Genomic DNA, 23,453 nt, shown 5'->3' on the forward strand with positions numbered 1-23,453 from the left:
CAGGGATCTGTGGGGACACCCAGGGGACCTTGGGGACACCTCAACAGCACCCAGGGGACATTGGGGACATGTCCCCAGCACCCAAGGGACATTGGGGACACCTCCCTGGCACCCAGGGGACCTTGGGGACATGTCCCCAGCACCCAAGGGACCTTGGGGACACCTCAACAGCACCCAAGGGACGTTGGGGACACCTCCCTGGCACCCAGGGGACCTTGGGGACACCTCAACGGCACCCAGGGATCTGTGGGGACACCCAGGGGACATTGGGGACACCTCAACAGCACCCTGGGGACATTGGGGACACTCCAACAGCACCCTGGGGACATTGGGGACACCTCCCTGGCACCCTGGGGACCTTGGGGACATGTCCCCAGCACCCAAGGGACATTGGGGACGCCTCAACAGCACCCAAGGGACTGCAGGGACACCCAGAGGACCTTAGGGACATGTCCCCAGCACCCTGGGGACATTGGGGACACTTCAACAGCACCCTGGGGACCTTGGGGACACCTCCCTGGCACCCAGGGGACCTTGGGGACACATTCCTAGCACCCAAGGGACATTGGGGACACCTCCCTGGCACCCTGGGGACCTTGGGGACACCTCAACGGCACCCAGGGATCTGTGGGGACACCCAGGGGACCTTGGGGACACCTCAACAGCACCCAGGGGACATTGGGGACATGTCCCCAGCACCCAAGGGACATTGGGGACACCTCCCTGGCACCCAGGGGACCTTGGGGACATGTCCCCAGCACCCAAGGGACGTTGGGGACACCTCAACAGCACCCAAGGGACGTTGGGGACACCTCCCTGGCACCCAGGGGACCTTGGGGACACCTCAACGGCACCCAGGGATCTGTGGGGACACCCAGGGGACATTGGGGACACCTCAACAGCACCCTGGGGACATTGGGGACACTCCAACAGCACCCTGGGGACATTGGGGACACCTCCCTGGCACCCTGGGGACCTTGGGGACATGTCCCCAGCACCCAAGGGACATTGGGGACGCCTCAACAGCACCCAAGGGACTGCAGGGACACCCAGAGGACCTTAGGGACATGTCCCCAGCACCCTGGGGACATTGGGGACACTTCAACAGCACCCTGGGGACCTTGGGGACACCTCCCTGGCACCCAGGGGACCTTGGGGACACATTCCTAGCACCCAAGGGACATTGGGGACACCTCCCTGGCACCCTGGGGACCTTGGGGACACCTCAATGGCACCCAGGGATCTGTGGGGACACCCAGGGGACCTTGGGGACATGTCCCCAGCACCCAAGGGATCTTGGGGACACCTCCCTGGCACCCTGAAGACCACAGAGAGACCTCAGCAGCACCCTGGGGACCACGGGGACACCTCAACGGCACCCAGGGGACTGCGGGGAACCCCAGGGGACTGCGGGGACCCCCCAGGGGACTGCGGGGACCCCCAGGGGACATTGAGGACCCCCGGGGGACCTCGGGGACCCCCAGGGGACCTCGGGGACACCCAGGGGACACTCACAGGTGCGAGGTGGTCATGGTCTTGGCGTTGCGGGACTGGGTGACGTGGCACGCCTTGCGCAGCAGCGACTCCAGGAAAAGCTCCAGCGCCCGCGCTGCCCCGCTAAGGACCCCAAAAAGGGGACACGGGGGACCTTGGGGACACCTCTCTGCCACCCCACACCCCCCCCCGGGGGGCCCGGTGGCCTGGGGGGTGGCAGGGACGGGAAGGGGACCGAGGTGGGACACGGCTGGGCGGTGAGAGGGGGTGGGGACAAAAAAAGAAGGTGGGGAGGACTCAATGGGGACACCACGGGGACGGGGATGGGGACACAACGATGACACTGAGGGGACACAAATGGGGGACAGTGGGGACACGGACGGGACACCGTTGGGGCACAGTGGGGACACAATGGGGACAGGGAGGGGACTCAATGGGGTCAACAGGGGGATGGGGAGGGGACTCAATGGGGACACCACGGGGTCACCATGGGGAGAGGGAGGGGACACTGCGGGGACACCATGAGGATGGGGAGGGGACAAGGAGGGGACACCATGAGGATGGGGAGGGGACACCATGGGGTCACTGTAGGGACACCATGGGGGTGGGGAGGGGACACCATGGGGTCACTGTAGGGACACCATGAGGATGGGGAGGGGACAAGAAGGGGACACCATGGGGATGGGGAGAGGACCCCATGGGGACACCATGGGGTCACTGTAGGGACACCATGGGGGTGGGGAGGGGACACCGGGGGGACAGGGAGGGGACAAGGAGGGGGACACCACGGGGACAGGGAGAGGACACCGCGGGGACACCATGGGGATGGGGAGAGGACCCCATGGGGACACCGTGGTGTCACCGTGGGGACACCATGGGGACAGGGAGGGGATAGAGAGGGGACAAGGAGGGGACACCATGGGGACAGGGAGGGGACAGAGAGGGGACAAGGAGGGGACACCATGGGGACAAGGAGAGGACAGAGAGGGGACACCACGGGGATGGGGAGAGGACCCCATGGGGACACCACGGAGACGCTGTGGGGACAGGGAGGGGACACAATGGGGACACCGTGGGGATGGGGGGGGACTCAATGGGGACACCATGGGGACAATGTGGGGACAGGGAGGGGACACTGTGGGGATGGGGAGGGGACTCAATGGGGACACCATGGGGACAGGGAGAGGACACCGCGGGGACACCACGGGGATGGGGATGGGATAAGGAGGGGACACGACGGGGTCACCGCAGGGACACCACGGGGACACCGTGGGGACACCATGGGGTCACCGCGGGGTCAGGGAGGGGACACCGCGGGGTCAGGGCAGGATACAGATGATGACGGGGACGGCGGCCGCCACCTTCCCGATCTCCTCGTCCGTCTGCATGATCTTCTTGATCCGCGCCTGGGGGGGGGGGACGGGGGGGACACTGAGGCACGACCCCGCCCCCCCGGTTCAAGCCCCGCCCACCCCAGCACAGGCCCCGCCCACCCCAACCCACAGCCCCGCCCCTCCCCGAGGCAACAAGCCTGCACCTGCCGGGCCAGGCCACGCCCCCACCGGGAAAACCACGCCCCCTCCCGCTAGGCCACGCCCCCCTCCCGAGGCCTGTTGCTAGGGGCCCACCTGTCCGCTCCCCCCCCCGTTGCCATGGCAACCCGCTGCCGTGCCGCCCCGTTGCCACGGAGCCCCGTTGCCATGGCAACCCGGCCGCCACCGCCCTCCGCGCCTCCTCCAGGCCCCGCTTCCCCTCCCGGAGCCGGTTCCGGGCCCGGAGCCCAACACAGCGGCCGCGGGACCCCCTCAGGACCCCGGCTCCCCCCTCAGGGCCCCGGTTTCCCCCTCAGGGCCCCGGCTCCCCCCTCAGGGCCCCGGTTTCCCCCTCAGGGCCCCGGCTCCCCCCTCAGGGCCCCGGTTTCTCCCTCCCGGCCCCGGTTCCCTCCCTTCCAGGCCCGGTTCCCGGCCCGGTTCCCCTCTGACCGGCGGGAAGCGCGCGTTGTATTTCTTCTTCTTGCTCGGCATCTCCGCCGCAAGGCTCCGGTCCCGCCGCTTGTCCCCCCCCCCCTCCGCCGGGCCCCGGCCCCGCTGGGCCCCTCTGGGCCGCTCCCGCTCCCGCCGCCGGGCCCCGCTCGGCTGCGGCCTGCGCGCCCCGCCCCTTCCGCCGTTAGCCCCGCCCCTTCCGGCACCGGGCGGGCCTCCGGGATGCTCTCAGCGGCGAGGCCACGCCCCCTGCTAACCGAGCCCCTTCCACCAAGCCACGCCCCCCACCCGTAGCCACGCCCACCTCCCGCAGAGCCCGCCCTCCCGCGCTGTCAATCAAGCGAACCCGGCGCTGGCATTGGGCCGTTTATTTCGGGGAGGGGAGGGGTTAAAAAGGGGCGGGGGGGGTCGGGGGGGTTTTGGGGTCCCCCCCCCGCCCTAAGGCACTTTTTAGGGAGGGGAGGACCCCCCCCCCCTCCGCCCCGGGGCTCTCCCAGTGAGCCCCAGCGGCCTCCCAGTAGCTCCCAGTTCCCCCCAGCAGGTCCCAGTTGCCCCCTAGCCCCCTCCCAGTTGCCCCCAGTAGCCCTTGAAGCTGCTCCAGTCCCTCCCAGTAACGCTTTAAGCCCCCCCCAGTTGCTCCCAGTAACCTGTCAAGCCCCCCCATACTCCCAGTGACTCCCAGCAGCTCCCAGTTCCAGCCCAGTCAGGCCCAGTAGCTCCCAGTTACCCCCAGTAGCCCTTTAACCTTCTCCCAGTTGCTCCAAGTAGCCCTCTAAGCCCCCCTAGCTGCTCCCAGTAACACCTGAACCCCCTCCCAGTAGCTCCCAGTAGCCCTTTAAGCCCCCCAGTTCCTCCCAGTAGCCCTTGAAGCTGCTCCACCCCCTCCCAGTAACCCTTTAAGCCCCCCAGTTGCTCCCAGTAACCACTCAAGCCCCCCCAGTTGCTCCCAGCAGCCCTTTAAGCCCCCCCCAGTAGCCCTTTAACCCCCTCCCAGCTGCTCCCAGTGACTCCCAGTTGCCTCCGGTCGCCTCCCAACCCCCCCCCCCGGCCCTCCCAGTCCCTCCCAGTGCCTCCCAGTTAGGTGGAAGGGAACTGGCTGAGGAAGGCGCTGAAGTCCAGGTCCCCCAGGGAGGGCAGCGAGTCCTCGGCGGGCGGGGGGGGGCCCCCCAAATCCGGGGGGGGGGGCAGATCCGAGGGGGGAGCCCCCCCGGGGGGGGTGGGGGGGGGCTGGCTCTGCACCAGCCGGGTGATGGCTTCGGGGTAGGACAGCAGCATGGCGGGGGGGGGGGGGCACCCCCCCCCGACGGAGGGGGGGTCCCCAAAAGCAGCCGGGAGGGGGGGGAGCTCCCCGAACCCCCCCCCGGCGGCGGAGGCGGTGGCTGGGGGGGGCTCGGGGGGGCCCAGCAGGCGCTGGAGCTCGGCGGCGTCGATGGTGTCGAAGGGGGGGTCGTCCAGCAGCGCCCCTAAATCCAGAGGGGGGGGCGCCCCCCCGGGATCGGGGCCGCCCCCTGTTTCGGGGCCGGCGGCGGGGGGGGGGGCCCGGCCCCCCCTCGTCGAACTGCAGCTGCAGCAGGGCCTCGGCCAGGGGCTCCGGGGCTGCGGCGGGGGGGGGCACCCCAAAAGGGAAGAGGGGGGCGGGGGAGGCCCCCAGTGGGGGGAGAGCTGGGGGGGCAAGGGGGGGGGCAATAAGTGTGGGGGGGGCTCGGATGTGCCCCCCCCATGTCTTTTTGACCCCCCCCGCAATCCTTGGCCCCCCCAAGGATTCCCATATCCACCCCCAGCCCCCCCCCTTTTGCCCCCCCCCTCCCCATTAAACCCCCTCACTTGCCCCCCCAGCCCCCCCGTTTCCACCCCCAGCCCCCCCCATTGCTGCCCCCAAACCCCATTAACCCCCCCCCCCCCTCAGTGCCCCCCCTGCCCCCAAACTCACCCATGCTGCTGGGGGGGGGCTGGGGGGCCTGGGGGGGCCGGGAGGGCACGGCGATGCGCCGGGGGGGCCGCGGCTCCGAGGGCTCCAGGCCTGGGGGGGGGGGGGGGGGGCAGGAGGGGTGTCAGCAACAGTGTCAGGACCCCAAATACCCCCCCAGTAACCCCAAAACACCCCCAGGACCCCCCCAGGAACCCAAACACCCCCTAAGGAAACCCCAAAACACCCTAGGACCCCAAATACCCCCCAGGACCCCCAAATGACCCCCAGGACCCCAAATAACCCCCCAACACCACAAATACCCCATAAAGTAACCCCAATAACCCCCTTGACACCCCAACCCCCCCAAAAAAAACCATTACCCCCACCACCACCTCCAACACCCCCTCAGCACCCCAAATCCCCCCCTTCACACCCCAAATCCCCCCCACGGTGGGGGAGGGACCCAGATATGCCCCCCCCCCAACACCCCAATTTCCCCCCAGGGACCCCATAAAGGGCTGTGGGACCCCCCCACCCCATAAATTATCCCCCCTGGGACCCCACAACCTGGCAGCGGCGCCCGCTGGACGAAGGCGCGGAACGTCTCCCGCGTGCGCTTGCGCTTCTCCTCGATGCACTGCAGGTCCCCTGCGCCCAGTCCCCACCAGTACATCCCAGTAAGAACCAGTCCCCGTCCCCACGACCCCCTAGACCTCCCCCAACAAGCCCTGGTGACCCCCGAAATCCCGGTGACCCCCAAGGCGTCCATGACCCCAAATGTATCAGTGACCCCAAGCGGGCCAGTGACGCTCCCAGTAACCACCAGTTGCTCCCCAGTAAGTCCCAGTCACACCAGTAAGACCAAGAGAGGGGCAGGGGGGTCTCCAAAGGGCTGGGGGGGGGCTGGAAACCGCATGGGAATCCCATAACCACATTGGGGACTGCTTGGGGACCCCATAACCACATTGGGGACCCCTTGGGGACATCAGGGTTGGGTTGAAGACCCCATAACCACACTGGGGACCCCATAACCACGTTGGGGCCACCACCACCACCTTGAGGGCCCTTTTTGGGACCCCATAACAACTTTGGGGCCGCCAACCACCACAACCGCGTCACCAAACCCCTAAATCCCACCCGACGCCCCCACTGGCGACCGCGCTGTTGGGTTGGGGTGGGCTATGGGGTGGAGGGAGGGTGTAGGGTGGGTATAGGGAGTAGGGTGGTTGTAGGGTGCGTATAGGAAGGAGGGAGGGTATAGGGTGGGTATAGGGTAGGTATAGTGTGTAGGATGGGTGCAGAGTGGGTGTAGGGTGGGTGTAGGGTGTAGGGTGGGTGTAAGATTGATATAGGGTGTAGGGTGGGTGTAGGGTGGGTATAGAGTGAGTATAGAGTGGCTGTAGGATGTAGAGTGGGTATAGGATGTAGGATGAGTGTAGGGTACAGAGTGGGTATAGTGTGTAGGGTGTAGGATGGGTATAGAGTATAGGGTAGATATAGGACATAGGGTGGATATGGGGCGTAGGATGGGCGTAGGGTGTAGGGTGTAGGATGGGTATAGAGTGTAGGGTGGATATAGGATGTAGGGTGAGTATAGGGTGTAGGATCGGTATAGGGTGTAGGATGAGTATAGATGTACGGTAGATATAGCGTGTAGGCTGGGTATAGGGTGTAGGATGGGTACGGAGTGTAGGGTGGGTATAGAGTACAGGGTGGATATAGGATGTAGGGTGGGTATAGGGTGTAGGATGGGTATGGGATGTAGGTTGGGTGTAGGGTGTAGGATGGGTATAGAGTATAGGACAGATATAGGACATAGGGCGGATATGGGGCGTAGGATGGGTGTAGGGTGTAGGGTGTAGGATGGGTACAGAGTGTAGGGTGGATATAGGACGTAGGGTGGGTATAGGGTGTAGGATGGGTATAGGGTGTAGGATGAGTATAGAGCGTAGGGTGAGTATAGAGTATAGGGTGGATATAGGATGTAGGGTGGGTATAGGGTGCAGGATGTAGCATGAGTATAGGATGTAGAGTGGGTATAGGGTGCAGGGTGTAGGATGGGTATAGGATGTAGGGTGGGTATAGGATGTAGGGTGGGTATAGGGTGTAGGATGGGTATAGCGTGTAGGATGAGTATAGATGTAGGATAGATATAGCGTGTAGGCTGGGTATAGGGTGTAGGATGGGTACGGAGTGTAGGGCGGGTATAGAGTACAGGGTGGATATAGGATGTAGGGTGGGTATAGGATGTAGAGTGGGTATAGGGTGTAGGATGGGTATGGTTATAGAGTGTAGGACGGATATAGGATGTAGGGTGGGTATAAGGTGCAGGGTGTAGGATGGGTATAGGATGTAGGGTGGGTATAGGATGTAGAGTGGGTATAGGGTGTAGGATGGGTATGGGATGTAGGTTGGGTGTAGGGTGTAGAATGGGTATAGAGTATAGGGTAGATATAGGACATAGGGCGGATATGGGGCGTAGGATGGGCGTAGGGTGTAGGATGGGTATAGAGTGTAGGGTGGATATAGGATGTAGGGTGGGTATAGGGCGTAGGATGGGTATGGTTATAGAGTGTAGGACGGATATAGGATGTAGGGTGGGTATAGGATGCAGGGTGTAGTATGGGTATAGGATGTAGGGTGGGTATAGGATGTAGAGTGGGTATAGGGTGTAGGATGGGTATGGGATGTAGGTTGGGTGTAGGGTGTAGGATGGGTATAGAGTATAGGGTAGACATAGGAAATAGGGGGAATATTGGGCGTAGGATGGGCTTAGGGTGTAGGGTGTAGGATGGGTATAGAGTGTAGGGTGGATATAGGACGTAGGGTGGGTACAGGGTGTAGGATGGGTATAGGGTGTAAGATGAGTATAGGTGTAGGGTAGATATAGCATGTAGGCTGGGTATAGGGTGTAGGATGGGTATAGAGTGTAGGGTGAGTATAGACTATAGGGTGGATATAGGATGTAGGGTAGGTATAGGGTGTAGGATGGGTATGGGATGTAGGTTGGGTGTAGGGTGTAGTATGGTTATAGAGTGTAGGACGGATATAGGACGTAGGGTGGGTATAGGGTGCAGGATGTAGCATGAGTATGGGATGTAGGGTGGGTATAGGGTGCAGGGTGGGTATGGGGTGTAGGATGGGTATAGAGTGTAGAGTGGGTATAGGCTGTAGGATGAGTATAGGATGTAGGGTGGGTATAGGATGTAGAGTGGGTATAGGGTGTAGAATGGGTATAGGGTGTAGGATGGCTATAGGATGTAGGGTGAGTATAGGGTGTAGGATGAGTATAGGGTGTAGAGTGGGTATAGGATGTAGGATGGGTATAGGATGTAGAGTGAGTATAGGGTGTAGGATGGGTATAGAGCATAGGGTGGATATAGGATGTAGGGTGGGTATAGGATGTAGAGTGGGTATAGCGTGTAGAGTGGGTATAGGGTGTAGGATGGGTATAGAGCATAAGGTGGATATAGGACGTAGGCTGAATATACGCCGCAGGACGCCTATAGCGTGTCGGGCGGGCACGGGGCGGGCGCAGGGAGCGCGGAGGGTCCGGGGGCCGCGGCGGGGGGTGTAGGGGGGTGTCCGTACCCTGGTGCGGGAGGTAGCGGAAGTCGAGGGGGGGGGAGCGCTGGCGGTCGGAGGGGCGCTGCAGCTGCATGCGCACGGTGACGGGCTGGCGCAGGGCGCGCTCGCGGAAGGGCGGCGTGCGGAAGACGATGGCCACCTGCCGGTGCACGTCGGCCGCCGCGAAGCTGCCCTTGGCCTCCCAGCCCTCGGCGCGGAACAGCACCTCGATGTCCTCTGTGGGGGAGACAGCGGGGTTTTTTGGGGTCGTTAGAGGGTTTGGGGGGGGGTTCGGGGCGGGTTTGGGGTTTTTAGTGTGTTTTTTTTTTTTAATAGGTGGTTTTGGAAGTTTGGGGGTTTTCTTTGAGGGTTTGGGGGTATTTCGTTTTTTATTTATTTATTTTATTTTTATTTATTTATTTTTTTAGCAGGGATTCGGGGGTATTATTTTTAGGGTTTGGGGTTTTCTTATAGTGTTTTGGTATTTTTATTTTGTTATATATATCAGTTTTTATATATATATATATTTTTAATTATATTTTCTTTATTTTTTTAAGTTTTGGGATTTTTGGGTTTTGGGGTATTTTGGGGGGTTTTGATTTTTTTTTAGCAGGTATTTGGGGGTATTATTTTTAGGGTTTGGGGTTTTCTTCTAGGGTTTTGGTGTTTTTGTTTTTTTAAATATATAAATTTTTATATATATATATATTTTTTTTAATTATATTTTCTTTATTTTTTTAAGTTTTGGGATTTTGAGGGTTTTGGGGTATTTTGGGGGGTTTTGTTTTTTTTTAGCAGGTATTTGGGGGTATTGTTTTTAGGGTTTGGGGTTTTCTCATAGGGTTTTGGTATTTTTATTTTTATATATATATATAAATTTTTATATTTTATGTTTTTTTGTTTTTAATTATATTTATTTTTTTAAGTTTTGGGATTTTGAGCGTTTTGGGGTATTTCGGGGGGTTTGTTTTTTTTTAGGGGGGATTTGGGGGTATTGTTTTTATGGTTTTGGGTTTTCTTACAGGGTTTTGGGATTTTCAGGGGATTTGTTTTTTTTTTTTTCAATATTTTCTTTATTTTTGTAAGTTTTGGGATTTTGAGTTGTTTTTTTTTTAGGGGGGATTTGGGGGTATTGTTTTTAGGGTTTTGGCTTTTCTTATAGGGTTTTGGGATTTTAATTTTTTCTTCTTTTTTTAAAATTTTTTTTAATTTTTAATTTATTTTTGTAAGTTTTGGGGTTTTTGATTTTTTTTTTTGAGGGGGAGGAGGGCCAGGGGTCTTGTTCTTAGGTTTCTTGGATTTTCTTATAGAGTTTGGGGTTTTCAGGGATATTTTTAATTTTTTTTAATATATTTTTGTAAGTTTGGGGGTTTTCTTTGAAGGTTTTGGGTTATTTATTTTTTTTTTGGGGGGGGAGCATAGGGGGTCTTGTTTTTATGATTCTTGGATTTTCTCATAGGGTTTTGGGGTTTTCAGGGATATTTTTTACATTTTTAATATATTTTTGTAAGTTTCGGGGTTTTCTTCTAGTGTTTTGGGTTATTTGGGAGGAGTTTTTTTTTTAGGGAGAAGTTGAGGGTTTTGTTTTTAGGGCTTGGGGGTTTTCTTTTAGGATTTTGGGTTTCTTTTGGTATTTTTTTTTTAAGGGTTTCACTTTATGTTTTTTTTTTGGGGGGGGATGATTTTGGTTTGTTTGGGGGTTTTGTTCTTAGGATTTTGGGGTCTGTTTTAGGGTTTTGTGTTTTTCTTTTACGGGTTTGGTTTCTTTTTGGTTGTTTTGGGCTTTTTTTTTGGGGGGGTGGAGTTTTATTTTTAGGGTTTTGGGGGCTTCTCTGTGGAAAACCTTGGAGTTTTATTTTAGTTTGGGGTTTGCTCTTTTTTTAGGGTTTTTGGCTTTTTTTTTTTTCGGGGGAGGGGGGTCATACCGACCTTTCTGGACCTTGTCACAGAGCAGGAAGATCTCATCGCCCCCCTGGCAGCTCCCCGAGTTGCGGTTCACCCGGCAGATGCGCAGCTCGGCCGTGCTGGGGGCACCTGGGGACAGGAGGAGGGTTTGGGGTGACATTAGGTGACACGGGGTCACACAGGGTCACACGGGGTCACATGGGGTCATACAGACTTGTATAGGGCGACACCAGGACGTGTGGGGTTATGCGGGGTGATATGGGGTCATAGAGGGTAGCGCGGGGGTTATAGGGTGATATGGGGTCACGCAGGGTGGCGTGGGGGGCACACGGGGTCACATGGGGTCATATGGGGTGATATGGGGTCACAGGGGGTCATACAGGGTCATATAGGGTGATACAGGATCACACAGGGGTCATATAGGGTGATATAGGGTTACATGGGGTCATACAGGGTGATATGGGGTCATACGGGGTCACACAGGGTCACATGGGGTCATACAAGGTCACACGGAGTCATATGATATGGGGTCACACAGGGTCATATAGGGCACATGGGGTGATATGGGGTCACACAGGGTCACATGGGGTTATACAGGGTCATACAAGGTCACATGGGGTCATATAGGGTGTTATGGGGTCACACAGGGTCCCATGGGGTCATATAGGGTCATACAGAGTCACATGGGGTCATATAGGGTCACGTGGGGTCATATAGGGTAATACGGGGTCACACAGGGTTACACGGGGTCATACGGGGTGTTATGAGATCACGTGGGGTCATATAGGGTCACACAGAGTCACATGGGGTCATATAGGGTAATATGGGGTCATGCAGGGTGGCATGGGGGTCACATGGAATCACATGTGAAGCCTCGCATGGCTTTAGCACGTTTTAGTCTGTTTTAGCATGTTTTTGGCATGTTTTCGTCTCCCAACAAAAATGTGAAATATTTTAAGATGTTTTTGGCATGCTCTGACACGCTTTTAGCATGTTTTTGGCATGTTTCAGTGTCTCAGCAATGTTTTCCCATGTCTTAACATGTTTTTTTTCCATGACTTAGCATGTTCTTGGCATGTTTTAGCATCTCAGTGAAGTCCTCACATATTTTAGTATGTTCTTTGTACGATTCCACATTTTTAGCGTGTTTTTGGCATCTTTTGGTGTCACAGCAAAACCTTCACAGATCCTAACATACTTCTGTCATGATTTAGCATGTTTTTATCATGCATTTAGCATGTTTTAGTGTCTCAACGACATTTTGATGCGTTTGAACATGTTCTAGGCATGACCTAGTGTGCTCTTGGTGTGTTTTAGCATATTTTGGGCATGATTTTGGTGCGTTTTTGACGTATTTTAACATCTCAGCAAAACTTTCATGGTTATTAGTATGTTCTTGGCATGACAGCATGTTTTTTGGTGGCATGTTTTGGCATGTTTTAACGTCTCAGCAGAATTTTCATGCATTTTAGTATGTTCTTAGCGTGCCCTAACATGATTTTGTCATGTTTTGTCATGCTTTAGGCATGTTTTCTGCATGTTTCAGTGTCTCACCAAAATTTTCATGTATTTTATTATGTTCTTGGCATGACCGAACATGTTTTTGTCACATTTTGTCATGTTTTAGGCATGTTTTCTGCATGGTTCAGTATCTCAGCAGAATTTTCCTGTTTTTTAGTATGTTCTTAGCATGACCTAACAAGTTTTTGTCATGTTTTCTCATATTTTAGGCATGCTTTGGGCATGTTTCAGTGTCTCACCAACATTTTCATGTATTTTAGCATGTTCTTGGCATGACCTAACATGATTTTGCCATGTTTTGTCTTTTTTTGGCGTGTTTTGGCACGTTTTGATGTGTCTTGGCCTGTTTTGGGCCTATTTTGTGTGTGTGTTTTCAGTGGTTTTGCATATTTTCAGCATACTTTTGCATGTTTTTGCATGCTTTTAGCATGTTTTTAGCATGTTTTTTGCATATTTTTGGCATGGTTTTATATGTTTTTGGCATGTTTTTGGCGTGTTTTCAGCGCGGGACTCACGGTTATCGTAGATGGGCTGGGAGAGGACGGGGGGCAGCGGGTGCAGCCCCCCTGGGCCGTGCACCCACACCTGGAAGCAGAGCCGCACCGCGCTCAGGTCATACTCGCCACCGCGCTCCTCCGCCGGCACTGCCGCGCACCAGTAAGAACCAGTCACCACCAGTAACCACCAGTCACCCCTGCCACTGTCCCCCTGGCTGCTGGCTGAGCCCTCCCAGTGCTCCCAGTAACCTCTCAGGGCTTCCAGTAAGCTCCCAGTAAGCTCCTGCGGTTCTCAGTAACCTCCCACTGCTCCCAGTAAGCTCCCAGTGCTCCTACTGCTCCCTCCCAGTAACCTCCAAGTAACTCCCAATACCCTCAGCACCTCCCCAGTAACCCTTAGTATAGCTCCCAGTGCTTCCCAGTAACCCCCAAAGCCTCCTGGAACTGTCAGCACCCTTACCAGTAACCCCCAGTATAGCTCCCAGTGCTTCCCAGTAGCCCCCAATGCCTCCCAGTAACCTCCCATTAACCCCCAGTATAGCTCCCAGTGCTTCCAATAGCCCCCAAAGCCCCCCAGAACTGTCAGCATCCTTACCAGTAACCCCCAGTATAGCTCCCATTGCTTCCCAGTAGCCCCAAATGCCTCCCAGTAACCTCCCAGTAATCTCCAGTACCCTCAGAACCCCTCCAGTAACCCCCAGTATACCTCCCAGTGCTTCCCAGTGGCCCCTGATGCACCCCAGACCACCCCAGCCACCCCCAGCTCCCACCAACCCCCTGCCCAGTAACCCCCATTGCCTCCCAGTGCTCCCAGTACCGTTGAAGGGGTTGTTGTTGGTGCGGATGCGCTCGGCCAGGGCTGCCTCCAGCTCTCGTTTCTTCACGCACTGGATGCCCAGGTTCTGGAAACTGCCCGGGGGCTCAGCACGACCCCCCCCCAGACCCCTCTCCCCAAATTTTAGGACCCGCCCCAAATCCCAAGGGACTCCCCATCCCCCCTGGGACATCCCCAAGACCCCAGACCCCCCCCCCTAAAAATACCCTCAGGGATCCCTTCAGGACCCTGAAACTCCTCCAAGACCCCCTGGGACCCTCCCATTTTCTGTGCCTCCCCCCAAAATTGGGACCTCCCCCGAAAAATTGGGACCCCCACCAAACCCCAAGAATCCCGCAGACCCCTGGGACCCCCACAGAACCCTGGAGACCCCCCAAACCCCCCCCCAAATCACCTTGACACTCCCCAGATCTCCCCATCAGCCCTTACCTGTAGCCCCCCCAAACCCAGACCCCCCCCAAATCCTGAGGCACACCCCCCCAAAAACCCCATTTTTCCCCCCAAAAAAACCATTCCCCCAAAAAAAAACCATTACCCACCCCCTTTAGATTCCCCACTCCCCCCCAAGTCCCCCCCTAAAAAAACCTAAAGACCCCCAGACCCCCCCAAACCCAACAGAGATGGGTTTGGGGGGGGGTCCCCTCGTTCGGGGGTGGATTCCCCGTTTTAGGGGGGGGTCCCCGGTTTGGGGGGGGTTCCCATTTTTTGGGGGGGGGTCCCATGGCCCCCCCTTACCTGTGAACGCTGCGCTCGGGGGCCAGCTCGGCCTCGTAGAAGCCGTCGTGGCAGTCGCGCCCCACCAGCTCGTGGGGGTGGGGGCGGTGGGGGGGGTCCTTGGTCACCAGCGACACCCGCACGCGGCCCGGGCCCCGGTAGTTGTTCACCTGGGGGGGGGGGGACACACGTTGGGGGGTTACTGGGAGGGACTGGGAGGGACTGGGGTGTGTTGGAGGGGGTCTGGGGGGTGCTAGGGGTTGCTGGGGGGGGATTGGGGCGTTACTGGGGAGCTATTGGGGTAGGCTGGGGGCTCTGGGGGTGTACTGGGAGGTTACTGGGGGATCCTGGGAGGGCATTGGGGGGTCACTGGGGTGTGTTGGGGGTTACTGAGGGGTACTGGGGTGGACTGGGGTTTATTGGGGTGGACTGGGAGGTTACTGGGGCTATTGGGGTGGATTGGGGGGTTCCTGGGGGGCTATTGGGGTGGACTGGGGGCTCCTGGGCGGCTACTGGAGTTTACTGGGTGGTTACTGGGAGGTACTGGGGGTTTACTGGAGGGTGCTGGGGGGTATCGGTGGGTACTGGGCGGTTACTGGAGGGTTACTGGAGTGGACTGGGGGCTCTGGGGGTGTACTGGGGAGTTACTGTGAGGGCATTGGGGGTGACTGGTGTGTATTGGGGTGGACTGGGGAACTATTGGAGTGTACTGGGAGGTTACTGGGGGCACTGGGGAGCTATTGGGATGGATTGGGGGGTTACTGGGGGGCTGCTGGTGTGCATTGGGAGCTCTGGGGGGCTCTGGGGGTGTACTGGAAGGTTACTGGGGGGTACTGGTGTGGACTGGAGGCTCTGGGAGGTTACTAGGGTGTACTGGGAGATTACTGGTGGGGCACTGGGGGGTTACTGGGGTGTATTCAGGGTTACGGGGGGAGGTATTGGGGTGGACTGGGGGGCTATTGGGGTGTACTGAGAGGCTACTGGGGGGCTGTTCGGATGGATTGGAAGGTTACTGGGTGGCTACTGGGGTGGATTGAGGGCTCTGGGGGTGTACTGGGAGGGTTACTGGGGGGTACTGGGAAGTACTGGAGAATTACTGGGAGAGCACTGGGGTGTTACTGTTACTGGGGTGTATTGGGGGTTACTGGGGGGTATTGGGGTGGACTGGGGGGCTATTGGAGTATACTGGGAGATAACTGGATGTACTCAGAGGCTCTGGGAGGTTACTGGGGTGTACTGAGGGGCTCTGGGGGGCTACTGGGGCGTACTGGGGGGGATCTGGGAAATTACTGGGTTGTACTGGGAGCCTCTGAGGGGCTACTGGGTGTACTGGGGAGTTAATGGGGGCTCTGGGGGGTTACTAGGAAGCTCTGGGAGTTTACTGGGATGTACTGGAAGCCTCTGTGGGGCTACTGGGGTGTACTGGGGGTATCTGGGACATTACTGGGTTGGACTGGAGTGTTCCCAGTGCCTAACAGTCTATACTGGTCTATACTGGTGACTCACTGGGGGGGGGGATTGTGGGTGCTGTGCCCCCAGGAGCAGGACCACAGGGGGACACCGGAGTGGGTTTCCAACACCTAGTGGTCTGTACTGGTTTACACTGGTGTGTACTGGTTTATATTGGTCTGTACGGGTTTTTACTGATCTTTACTGGTTTCTACTGGTCTGTACTGGTGACTCGTGCGGATGGTGGGGTGTATGCAGGTGCTGTGCTTCTGGGGGATAGGGCCACAAGGGGGACACTGGGTGGGATCAGGGGGGGATTCCCAGCTCCTAACAGCCTGTACTGGTTTGTACTGGATTGTACTGGTTTGTACTGGTTTCTACTGGCGACTCACGCAGATGGTGGGATGGGTGCCGGTGCTGTGCTTCCGGGGCATAGGGCCACAAGGGGGACACTGGGGTGGGATCAGGAGGATGTTCCCAGCTCCTAGCGGCCTATAGTGGTTTATACTGGTTTGTACTGGTTTATACTGGTTTCTACGGGTTTCTACTGGCGACTCACGCGGATGGTGGGGTGGGTGCGGGTGCTGTCGGTGCTGTGCTCCCCGGGGACAGGACCCTGGGGGGGACGCTGGGGTGGGATCAGGAGGATGTTCCCAGCTCCTAGCGGCCTATACTGGTTTATACTGGTTTGTACTGGTTTATACTGGTTTCTACTGGTTTCTACTGGCGACTCATGCGGATGGTGGGGTGGGTGCGGGTGCTGTGCTTCCGGGGCATAGGGCCACAAGGGGGACACTGGGGTGGGATCGGGGGGAATTCCCAGCTCCTCACGGCCTATACTGGCATATACTGGTTTATACTGGTTTCTATTGGTTTCTACTGGTTTGTACTGGTTTGTACTGGCGACTCACGCGGATGGTGGGGTGGGTGCGGGTGCTGTCAGTGCTGTGCTCCCCGGGGACAGGACCCCGGGGGGGACACTGGGGTGGGATCAGGGGGGGATTCCCAGCTCCTAACAGCCTGTACTGGTTTGTACTGGTTTGTACTGGTTTATACTGGTTTCTACTGGTTTCTACTGGCGACTCACGCGGATGGTGGGGTGGGTGCAGGTGCTGTCAGTGCTGTGCTCCCCGGGGACAGGACCCCAGGGGGGACACTGGGGTGGGATCAGGAGAATGTTCCAGCTCCTAACGGCCTATACTGGTTTATACTGGTTTATACTGGTTTCTACTGGTGACTCACGCGGATGGTGGGGTGTATGCAGGTGCTGTGCTTCCAGGGGATAGGGCCACAAGGGGGACACTGGGGTGGGATCGGGGGGAATTCCCAGCTCCTCACGGCCTATACTGGCTTATACTGGTTTATACTGGTTTCTACTGGTTTCTACTGGTTTGTACTGGTTTCTACTGGCGACTCACGCGGATGGTGGGGTGGGTGCGGGTGCTGTCGGTGCTGTGCTCCCCGGGGATGCTGCCGGCCGAGCGCCCCTCGCACTTGTAGCGGAAGCGCATCCCGCGCTGCTTCGGCTGCTCCAGGATCTCCACCGAGGGGGCGCCCCCCCCCACCTCTGCCCGGGGGGCGGGGGGCAACGGGTCACCCCCGGGACCCCCCCCCCCAAACCCTAGAGACCCCCCCCAAATCCCTCAGGGACCCCCAAACCCAACCAGGGCCCCCCGATTCCCCCCAGAGAGCCCCAAACCCAAGCAGGGTCCCCCCAAAAATCCCCCCCCAGACCCCTCCCTCCCAATATCCCCCCCCAGGACCCCAATTTCTCCCCCCCCCACCATGAGACCCCCCCCAGGGACCCCAATTTCTCCTGGGACCCCAAATTTCCCCCCCCCAAACACCCCCCAAGCCCCCTCCCCTCACAGGGACCCCAATTTCCCCATCTCCCCCCCCAATTCCCCCCCAAAACCCCAATTTCTCCCCCCCCCTTCCAGAGACCCCCCCAAAAGGACCCCAATATTTGCACCCCCCCCCCAAGGACCCCTCCCCAACCCCCCCCCCCCCCTCCAGGGACCTCAATTCCCCCCCCCCAAATCCCCCCCAAGGACCCCAATTCCTCCAGAGACCCCCCCCCAAAGCCCCCTCCCTCCCGTCTAGGACCCCCCCAAACCCCTGGGACACCCCCCCAGGACCCCCCCCAAACCCCTAAGACCCCCCCCCACCCCAAATCCCCCCCCAGCCCCCCCCCAGCTCACCCTGCTGGCCCCAGTCCGGCTGCAGGAAGAACGGCAGATCTAAGGGGGGGGGGGAGGGGGTTCGTGAGGGGGGGGGCCCAAATCCTGCGCCCCCAATTGGATGAGGCCCCACCCCCACCCCAAAAACCCCCTTAGGGTCGCGATTACCCTGGACCCTACTGAGGGCAACCCCAAATCCCCCGTTAACCCTGGACCCTACTAATGACAACCCCAATATGCCCAAATTGCCCCCGTTAACCCTAAAACCTACTGATTACGCCCCAAAAACTACTCCAAATCCCTCTGTTAACCCTAGAACCTACTGACGACACCCTAAAACCACCCCAACCCCCTGTTAACCCTGGAACCTACTGATTTCACCCCAAAACCACCCCAAACCCCTCTGTTAACCCTGGAATCTACTGAGGGCAACCCCAATATGCCCAAATCGCCCCCGTTAACCCTAAAACCTACTGATTACGCCTCAAAAACTACTCCCAAATCTCTCTGTTAACCCTGGAACCTACTGACAACACCCCAAAACCACCCCAAACCCCTCTGTTAACCCTGGAACCTACTAATGACAACCCCAATCTGCCCAAATCGCCCCCGTTAACCCTAAAACCTACCGATTACGCCCCAAAAACTACTCCCAAGTCTGTTAACCCTAGAACCTACTGACGACACCCTAAAACTACTCCCAATCTCCTCTTAACCCTGGAACCTACTAAAGACAACCCCAATATGCCCAAATTGCCCCCGTTAACCCCAAAACCTACTGATTTCACCCCAAAAACTACCCCCAAGCCCCCCCCGTTAACCCTGCAGCCTCCTGACAAGGCCCCCAAATACCCCGTTAATCCCGCAACAGCCTGATTTCACCCCAAAACCACCCCAAACCCCTCTGTTAACCCTGGACCCTACTGAGGGCAACCCCAATCTGCCCAAATTGCCCCCGTTAACCCCAAAACCTACTGATTACACCCCAAAAAACTACTCCCAAATCTCTCTGTTAACCCTGGAACCTACTGACGACACCCTAAAACCACCCCAAACCCCTCTGTTAACCCTGGAACCTACTAACGACAACCCCAATATGCCCAAATTGCCCCCGTTAACCCCAAAACCTACTGATTACGCCCCAAAAACTACCCCCAAGCCCCCCCGTTAACCCTGGAGCCTCCTGACAAGGCCCCCAAATATCCCATTAATCCCGCAACAGCCTGATTTCACCCCAAAACCCCCCCAAACCTGGAGCCTACTGATTATGCCCCAAACCCGCCCCAAACCGCCCCAATTAACCCCGGAACCTCCCTGATGACGCCCCCCCCCCCCGTGACGTCACTGGGGTTCCCCTCCTTCCCGCCCGTGACGTCACGCGTCCCGGGGCACTCCCCCCTCCCCCCTCCCCCCCCCCGGGGGCTCACCGGTCTCCATGGCGACGGCCGGGAAGGGGGGGGGAGGGGAGGGGGGGGCCGGGGCGGGGCGGGGCGGGGGCCGGACGCGATCGCGGCGCCGCCGCCGCCGCCGCCGCCGGTGCCGCGCGGCCGCTCCCGGAAGTGGCGCCGCCCCCACGTGACCCGGAAACGCTTCCCCCTCTTCCCCCCTCTTCCCTAACCGGAAGGGGCGGGGCTTTCCGCCGCCAGAAGCCCGGAAGCGGCGGCCGACACCCGGAAGCGGCGGCCGGGAGATGGCGGAGGCGGTGAGCGGCGCGCGGGGGGGTGCCGGGAAGGGGCGGGGAGGGGGGGGGGAACCGGGGAAGGGTCCCGGGGGGGTCTCGGGGGAGTCCCGGGGCTCCCCCCCCCGGTAACGGCGGCCCCTTTAGGCCGAGGTGTCGGAGGGCTGCCGCCTGCCCGTGCTGCGCCGCAACCAGGACAACGAGGACGAGTGGCGTGAGCGGGGCGGGGCTTCACGGCAGTGGGCGGGGCTTCCGGGAGTGGGCGGGGCTTGACGGAGTGGGTGGGGCTTGAGGGAGTGGGCGGGGTCTGGAGAGGAGCGGGATGCGAGGGGAGGGGCCGGGGGGAAAGGGGCAAGGCCCGGCCCTGGAAGGGGAGGGCTGGGGAAGGAGGGCTTGGAGGGGGTGGGCGGGGCTCGGAGGAATGGGCGGGGCTTGGTGGAGTGGGCGGGGTTTGGAGGGGGTGGGCGGGGCTTAGAGAGGAGCAGAGTTGGGCCCTGGAGGGAGGGGGGCGCTGGGGAAGGAGGGGCTTGGAGGGGGTGGGCGGGGCTTGAAGGAGTGGGCGGGTCTTTGAGGCAATGGGCGGGGCTTGGGCGGAGTGGGCGGGGCTTTGAGGCAATGGGAGGGGCTTGGGGGGGAGTGGCGGGGCTGGGCCTGGAGGGAGAAGGAGGGGGTGGGAAGGGGCAGGGCGTGGAGGTGGGGAGGGGCGGGGCTTGGGGGAATGGGGCGTGGCCTGGAGGGAGTGGGCGTGGCCTGGAGGTGGGGTGGGACTCATGGGGGGGGGGGAGGGCACAGCGGGGGGGCAAAGCCTTGGGACCACCGGGGGGGGGGGGGGGGGGGGTTGACATCATAAAGGGGCGTGACATCACTCGAGGGGGTGTGACGTCACTCGGGGGGGTGTGACGTCACTGGAGGGGGTGTGACGTCACACCCCTGCCCCCCCCCCCAAAAAAAAAGCGCTGGCTGAGATCCTGAGCGTGAAGGACATCAGCGGGCGGCGCCTCTTCTACGTGCACTACATCGACTGTGAGTGGGGTCACGGGGAGGGGAGGGGGACAAAGGGGGGGGGGGCACAGAGGGGACCCCGATGTCACCCCAGCTGTGTCCCCTCCGTCCCCCCCCCCAAAGTCAACAAGCGCCTGGACGAATGGGTGACCCCCGAGCGCCTGGACCTGCAGCGGGTGCAGGGACCCCGCAAAGAGGCCAAGACCCCCACCAAAAACGGGCTGCCCGGCTCCCGGCCCGACTCCCCCGAGCGCGACCCGGTGAGGGGACATCAGTGGGGACATCAGTGGGGACACTGGGGGGGGGCGGCCGGGACGGGACGTGGCCCCTACGGGGTGGGTAATGAGGATAGGGGATGCTGCGGGGACAGGGGGGGGACCCCATAGGGGATAATGGGGAGGGGGGACGTTATAAGGACATGGGGCAGCCCCGTAGGGGCTTGGGGGGGGGGCAGAGGACACCCCGAGGATGAGGGTGGCCCCACAGGGGGTGGTGGGGACAAGGGACGCTACGGGGATGAGGGACGGTCGCTTGTGGGGTCGGTGGGGACAGGGGATGACCCCAGAAGGTGCTCTGGGACAGGGGACACCGCAGGGCCAAAGAATGGGGCCTTGCGGGGTTAATGGGGACAGTATGGGGACAGTATGGGGACAGGGCACGGCCCCATGGGGGCTGGCAGGGACACCGTGGGGACAAGGGACGTCCCGGGCATAGAAAGACCCCAAAAAGGGACAGCGGGGACAAGGGGACACCGGGGACAGGGGGACAGCCCCCAAAGGGGGACAGCCCCCAACCCCACGGGACACCCAGAGCCATCGGGGGGCTCGTCCCCAAACCCGTTGGGGACCCCCAGACCCCTTGGGGACCCCCTCCAGGTCCAGCGGGGGCCACCGGGTGCTGTCGGGGACCCCCCAGAGCCAGGGGACCCCCCCCAAACCCGCAGGGACCAGCCCCAAACCCCACAGGGGACCCACCCCAAAAAGCCGTCGGGGCCACCCCAAAACCTTTTGGGGCCCTCGGGGACATCCCGGGGGGACCCACGGGGTTGGGAGGGGAGGGAGGGAAGGGAAAAAAGGGGGGGGGGGGGAGGAACCCGCTGGGGACCCCGGGAGCCTTTTGGGGTCGATTCGGCACCCCGGGAAACCGGGGAGGGGGCCGGCCCTTTTGTCCCCAAAGCCACGTGGGGGGGGGACAACCCCACGGCCCCGTGTCCCCACGTCCCCCCCCCCTAAATGCCTCCTCTTCCTCCCGGCGCAGAGGAAGAGCCTGGAGCTGCCGGCGGCCCCCGCCAGCGGGAAGAGCCTGCCGGGGCCACCGGGGCCACCGGGTTTGGGGTCGGGGCCGGTGCCCCTCACCCTCCGCTTCCACCTGCCCCAGGAGAACGCGGCCGAGCCCCCCCCGGCCCCCCCGCCCGGCGCCCAGCGCCCCACGGTAACCCCGGCCCCGAGCGACCCCAAAAACGGCCCCCCCAAAAATCACCCCAAAAAAAAAACAAAAAAACACCAAACAATCCCAAAAACAGCCCCCCAAAAAGCGACCCCAAAAGCCGGCCCCACAGCGCTGCATGGCCCCCGGGCTCCCTCCCCAGCGGGTTTGTTGCCCCCCCCCCCCCCCCCCCCCCCCGGCACCCCAAATCGTGGCCAGGTGGCCCCGTGTCCCCAGCGGGTCCCCAGCGGGGTTTGGGGTTTTTTGGTTTTTTTTTTTTTTTAGTCCCATGGGATTTTGTTTGCAGGGGGTCCCCAAGGGGTCCCCGTCCCCTTTTGGGATCATTTCTGTCCCCAACGGGTCCCTGTCCCCTTTTGGGGTTGTCCCTGTCCCCTTTTGGGGTTGTTCCTGGCCCCTTTTGGGTCCCTGTCCCCTTTTGGGGTTGTCCCCGTCCCCAAGGGGTCCCCGCCCCCATTGGGGTCCTGTCCCTGTCCCCAAGGGGTCCCCATCCCCTTTTGGGTTCATTCCTGTCCCCATAGCTCCCCCCACCCCCCCCCCAGGCGTCCCCAACCCCATTACCGGGCGTCCCCCAGAGCGTCCCCACGCCCCGGGGCTGGGACCATACTGGGACCACTGGGTGGGGCTGCTGGGGTGATACTGGGAGCACTGGGGCGGGATTGGGGACCAGGATGGGGGCAGAAGCCCCAAAGCACTGCTTACTGGTCCCCGGGACTGGGAGGGACTGGGAGAGACTGGGAGGGACTGGGAGCTGCTGTCCCCACAGAAGCGTAAGGTGGAAGTGGTGTCCCCGGCCACCCCCGTCCCCGCCGCCACCGAGACCTCGCAGGCCTCCGTCTTCCCCCAGGTGAGCCCAGTAACACCAGTAACCCCCCAGTAACACCAGTAAGCCCCCCAGTAACACCAGCAACCCCCCAGTAACGCTCCCAGTAACACCAGTAGCGGCTTAGCACCACCGACACCTCCTCCGTAAACCTTTATTTTCATCGGGGCCTCCTGGTGATTTCCCAGTAACACCAGTAACTGCCCAGTAACTTCCTGCTAACGCAAGTAGCTTCCCAGTAACACCCCAGTAACTTCCCAGTTTCTGCCAGTAAAGCCCCCATCCACTCTGAAATTCATTAATTACCCATTAAAACTGGTTATTTCCCAGTATAATCAGTAAGAGTTCGGCATCACCCTCCCAGTAACACCTTCTTGACCCCAGTATCACCCAGTAAAACCAGTAGCTGCCCAGTAAACCCAGTAAAACCCTATTAACACCGCTACCATACAGC

The 23,453-nt window shown here is 59.7% G+C and overlaps 3 protein-coding genes across 3 annotated transcripts in view; 1 reads left to right on the top strand and 2 right to left on the bottom strand.

Moving 5' to 3' along the window:
* DRAP1 (DR1 associated protein 1) overlaps positions 1-3,639 on the bottom strand; it is a 6,938-nt gene extending 3,299 nt beyond the window's left edge. Inside the window, exons 1-3 of the mRNA XM_084304289.1 lie at positions 3,477-3,639; positions 2,828-2,900; positions 1,516-1,609 (exon numbers count right to left, since the gene is read on the bottom strand). Of these exons, the coding sequence (XP_084160415.1) occupies positions 1,516-1,609; positions 2,828-2,900; positions 3,477-3,518 (209 nt within the window). The 5' untranslated portion in view covers positions 3,519-3,639. The remainder of the gene's footprint in view (positions 1-1,515; positions 1,610-2,827; positions 2,901-3,476) is intronic.
* Positions 3,640-4,529: 890 nt separating this feature from the next.
* LOC311220723 (transcription factor p65-like) lies at positions 4,530-19,583 on the bottom strand. Its single transcript, XM_084304277.1, is given in 12 exon segments — positions 4,530-5,004; positions 5,006-5,138; positions 5,407-5,496; positions 5,953-6,033; positions 8,977-9,189; positions 10,882-10,986; positions 12,894-13,022; positions 13,693-13,784; positions 14,446-14,594; positions 17,292-17,440; positions 18,075-18,113; positions 19,481-19,583. Coding segments are annotated over 12 exon segments (1,641 nt in total). The 5' UTR covers positions 19,491-19,583; the 3' UTR covers positions 4,530-4,553.
* A 105-nt stretch (positions 19,584-19,688) lies between these two features.
* On the top strand, positions 19,689-23,023 carry LOC311220732 (histone acetyltransferase KAT5-like; the record flags this gene model as incomplete). Its single annotated transcript, XM_084304286.1, has 6 exons — positions 19,689-19,755; positions 19,879-19,945; positions 20,686-20,754; positions 20,857-20,993; positions 21,991-22,164; positions 22,943-23,023. Coding segments are annotated over exons 1-6 (540 nt in total), but the record flags the coding sequence as incomplete, so codon positions are not given.
* Positions 23,024-23,453: the final 430 nt, after the last annotated feature.

Source organism: Netta rufina, assembly GCF_964035555.1.
Source record: "Netta rufina genome assembly, chromosome: 39".
Taxonomy (NCBI): Eukaryota; Metazoa; Chordata; class Aves; order Anseriformes; family Anatidae; genus Netta; species Netta rufina.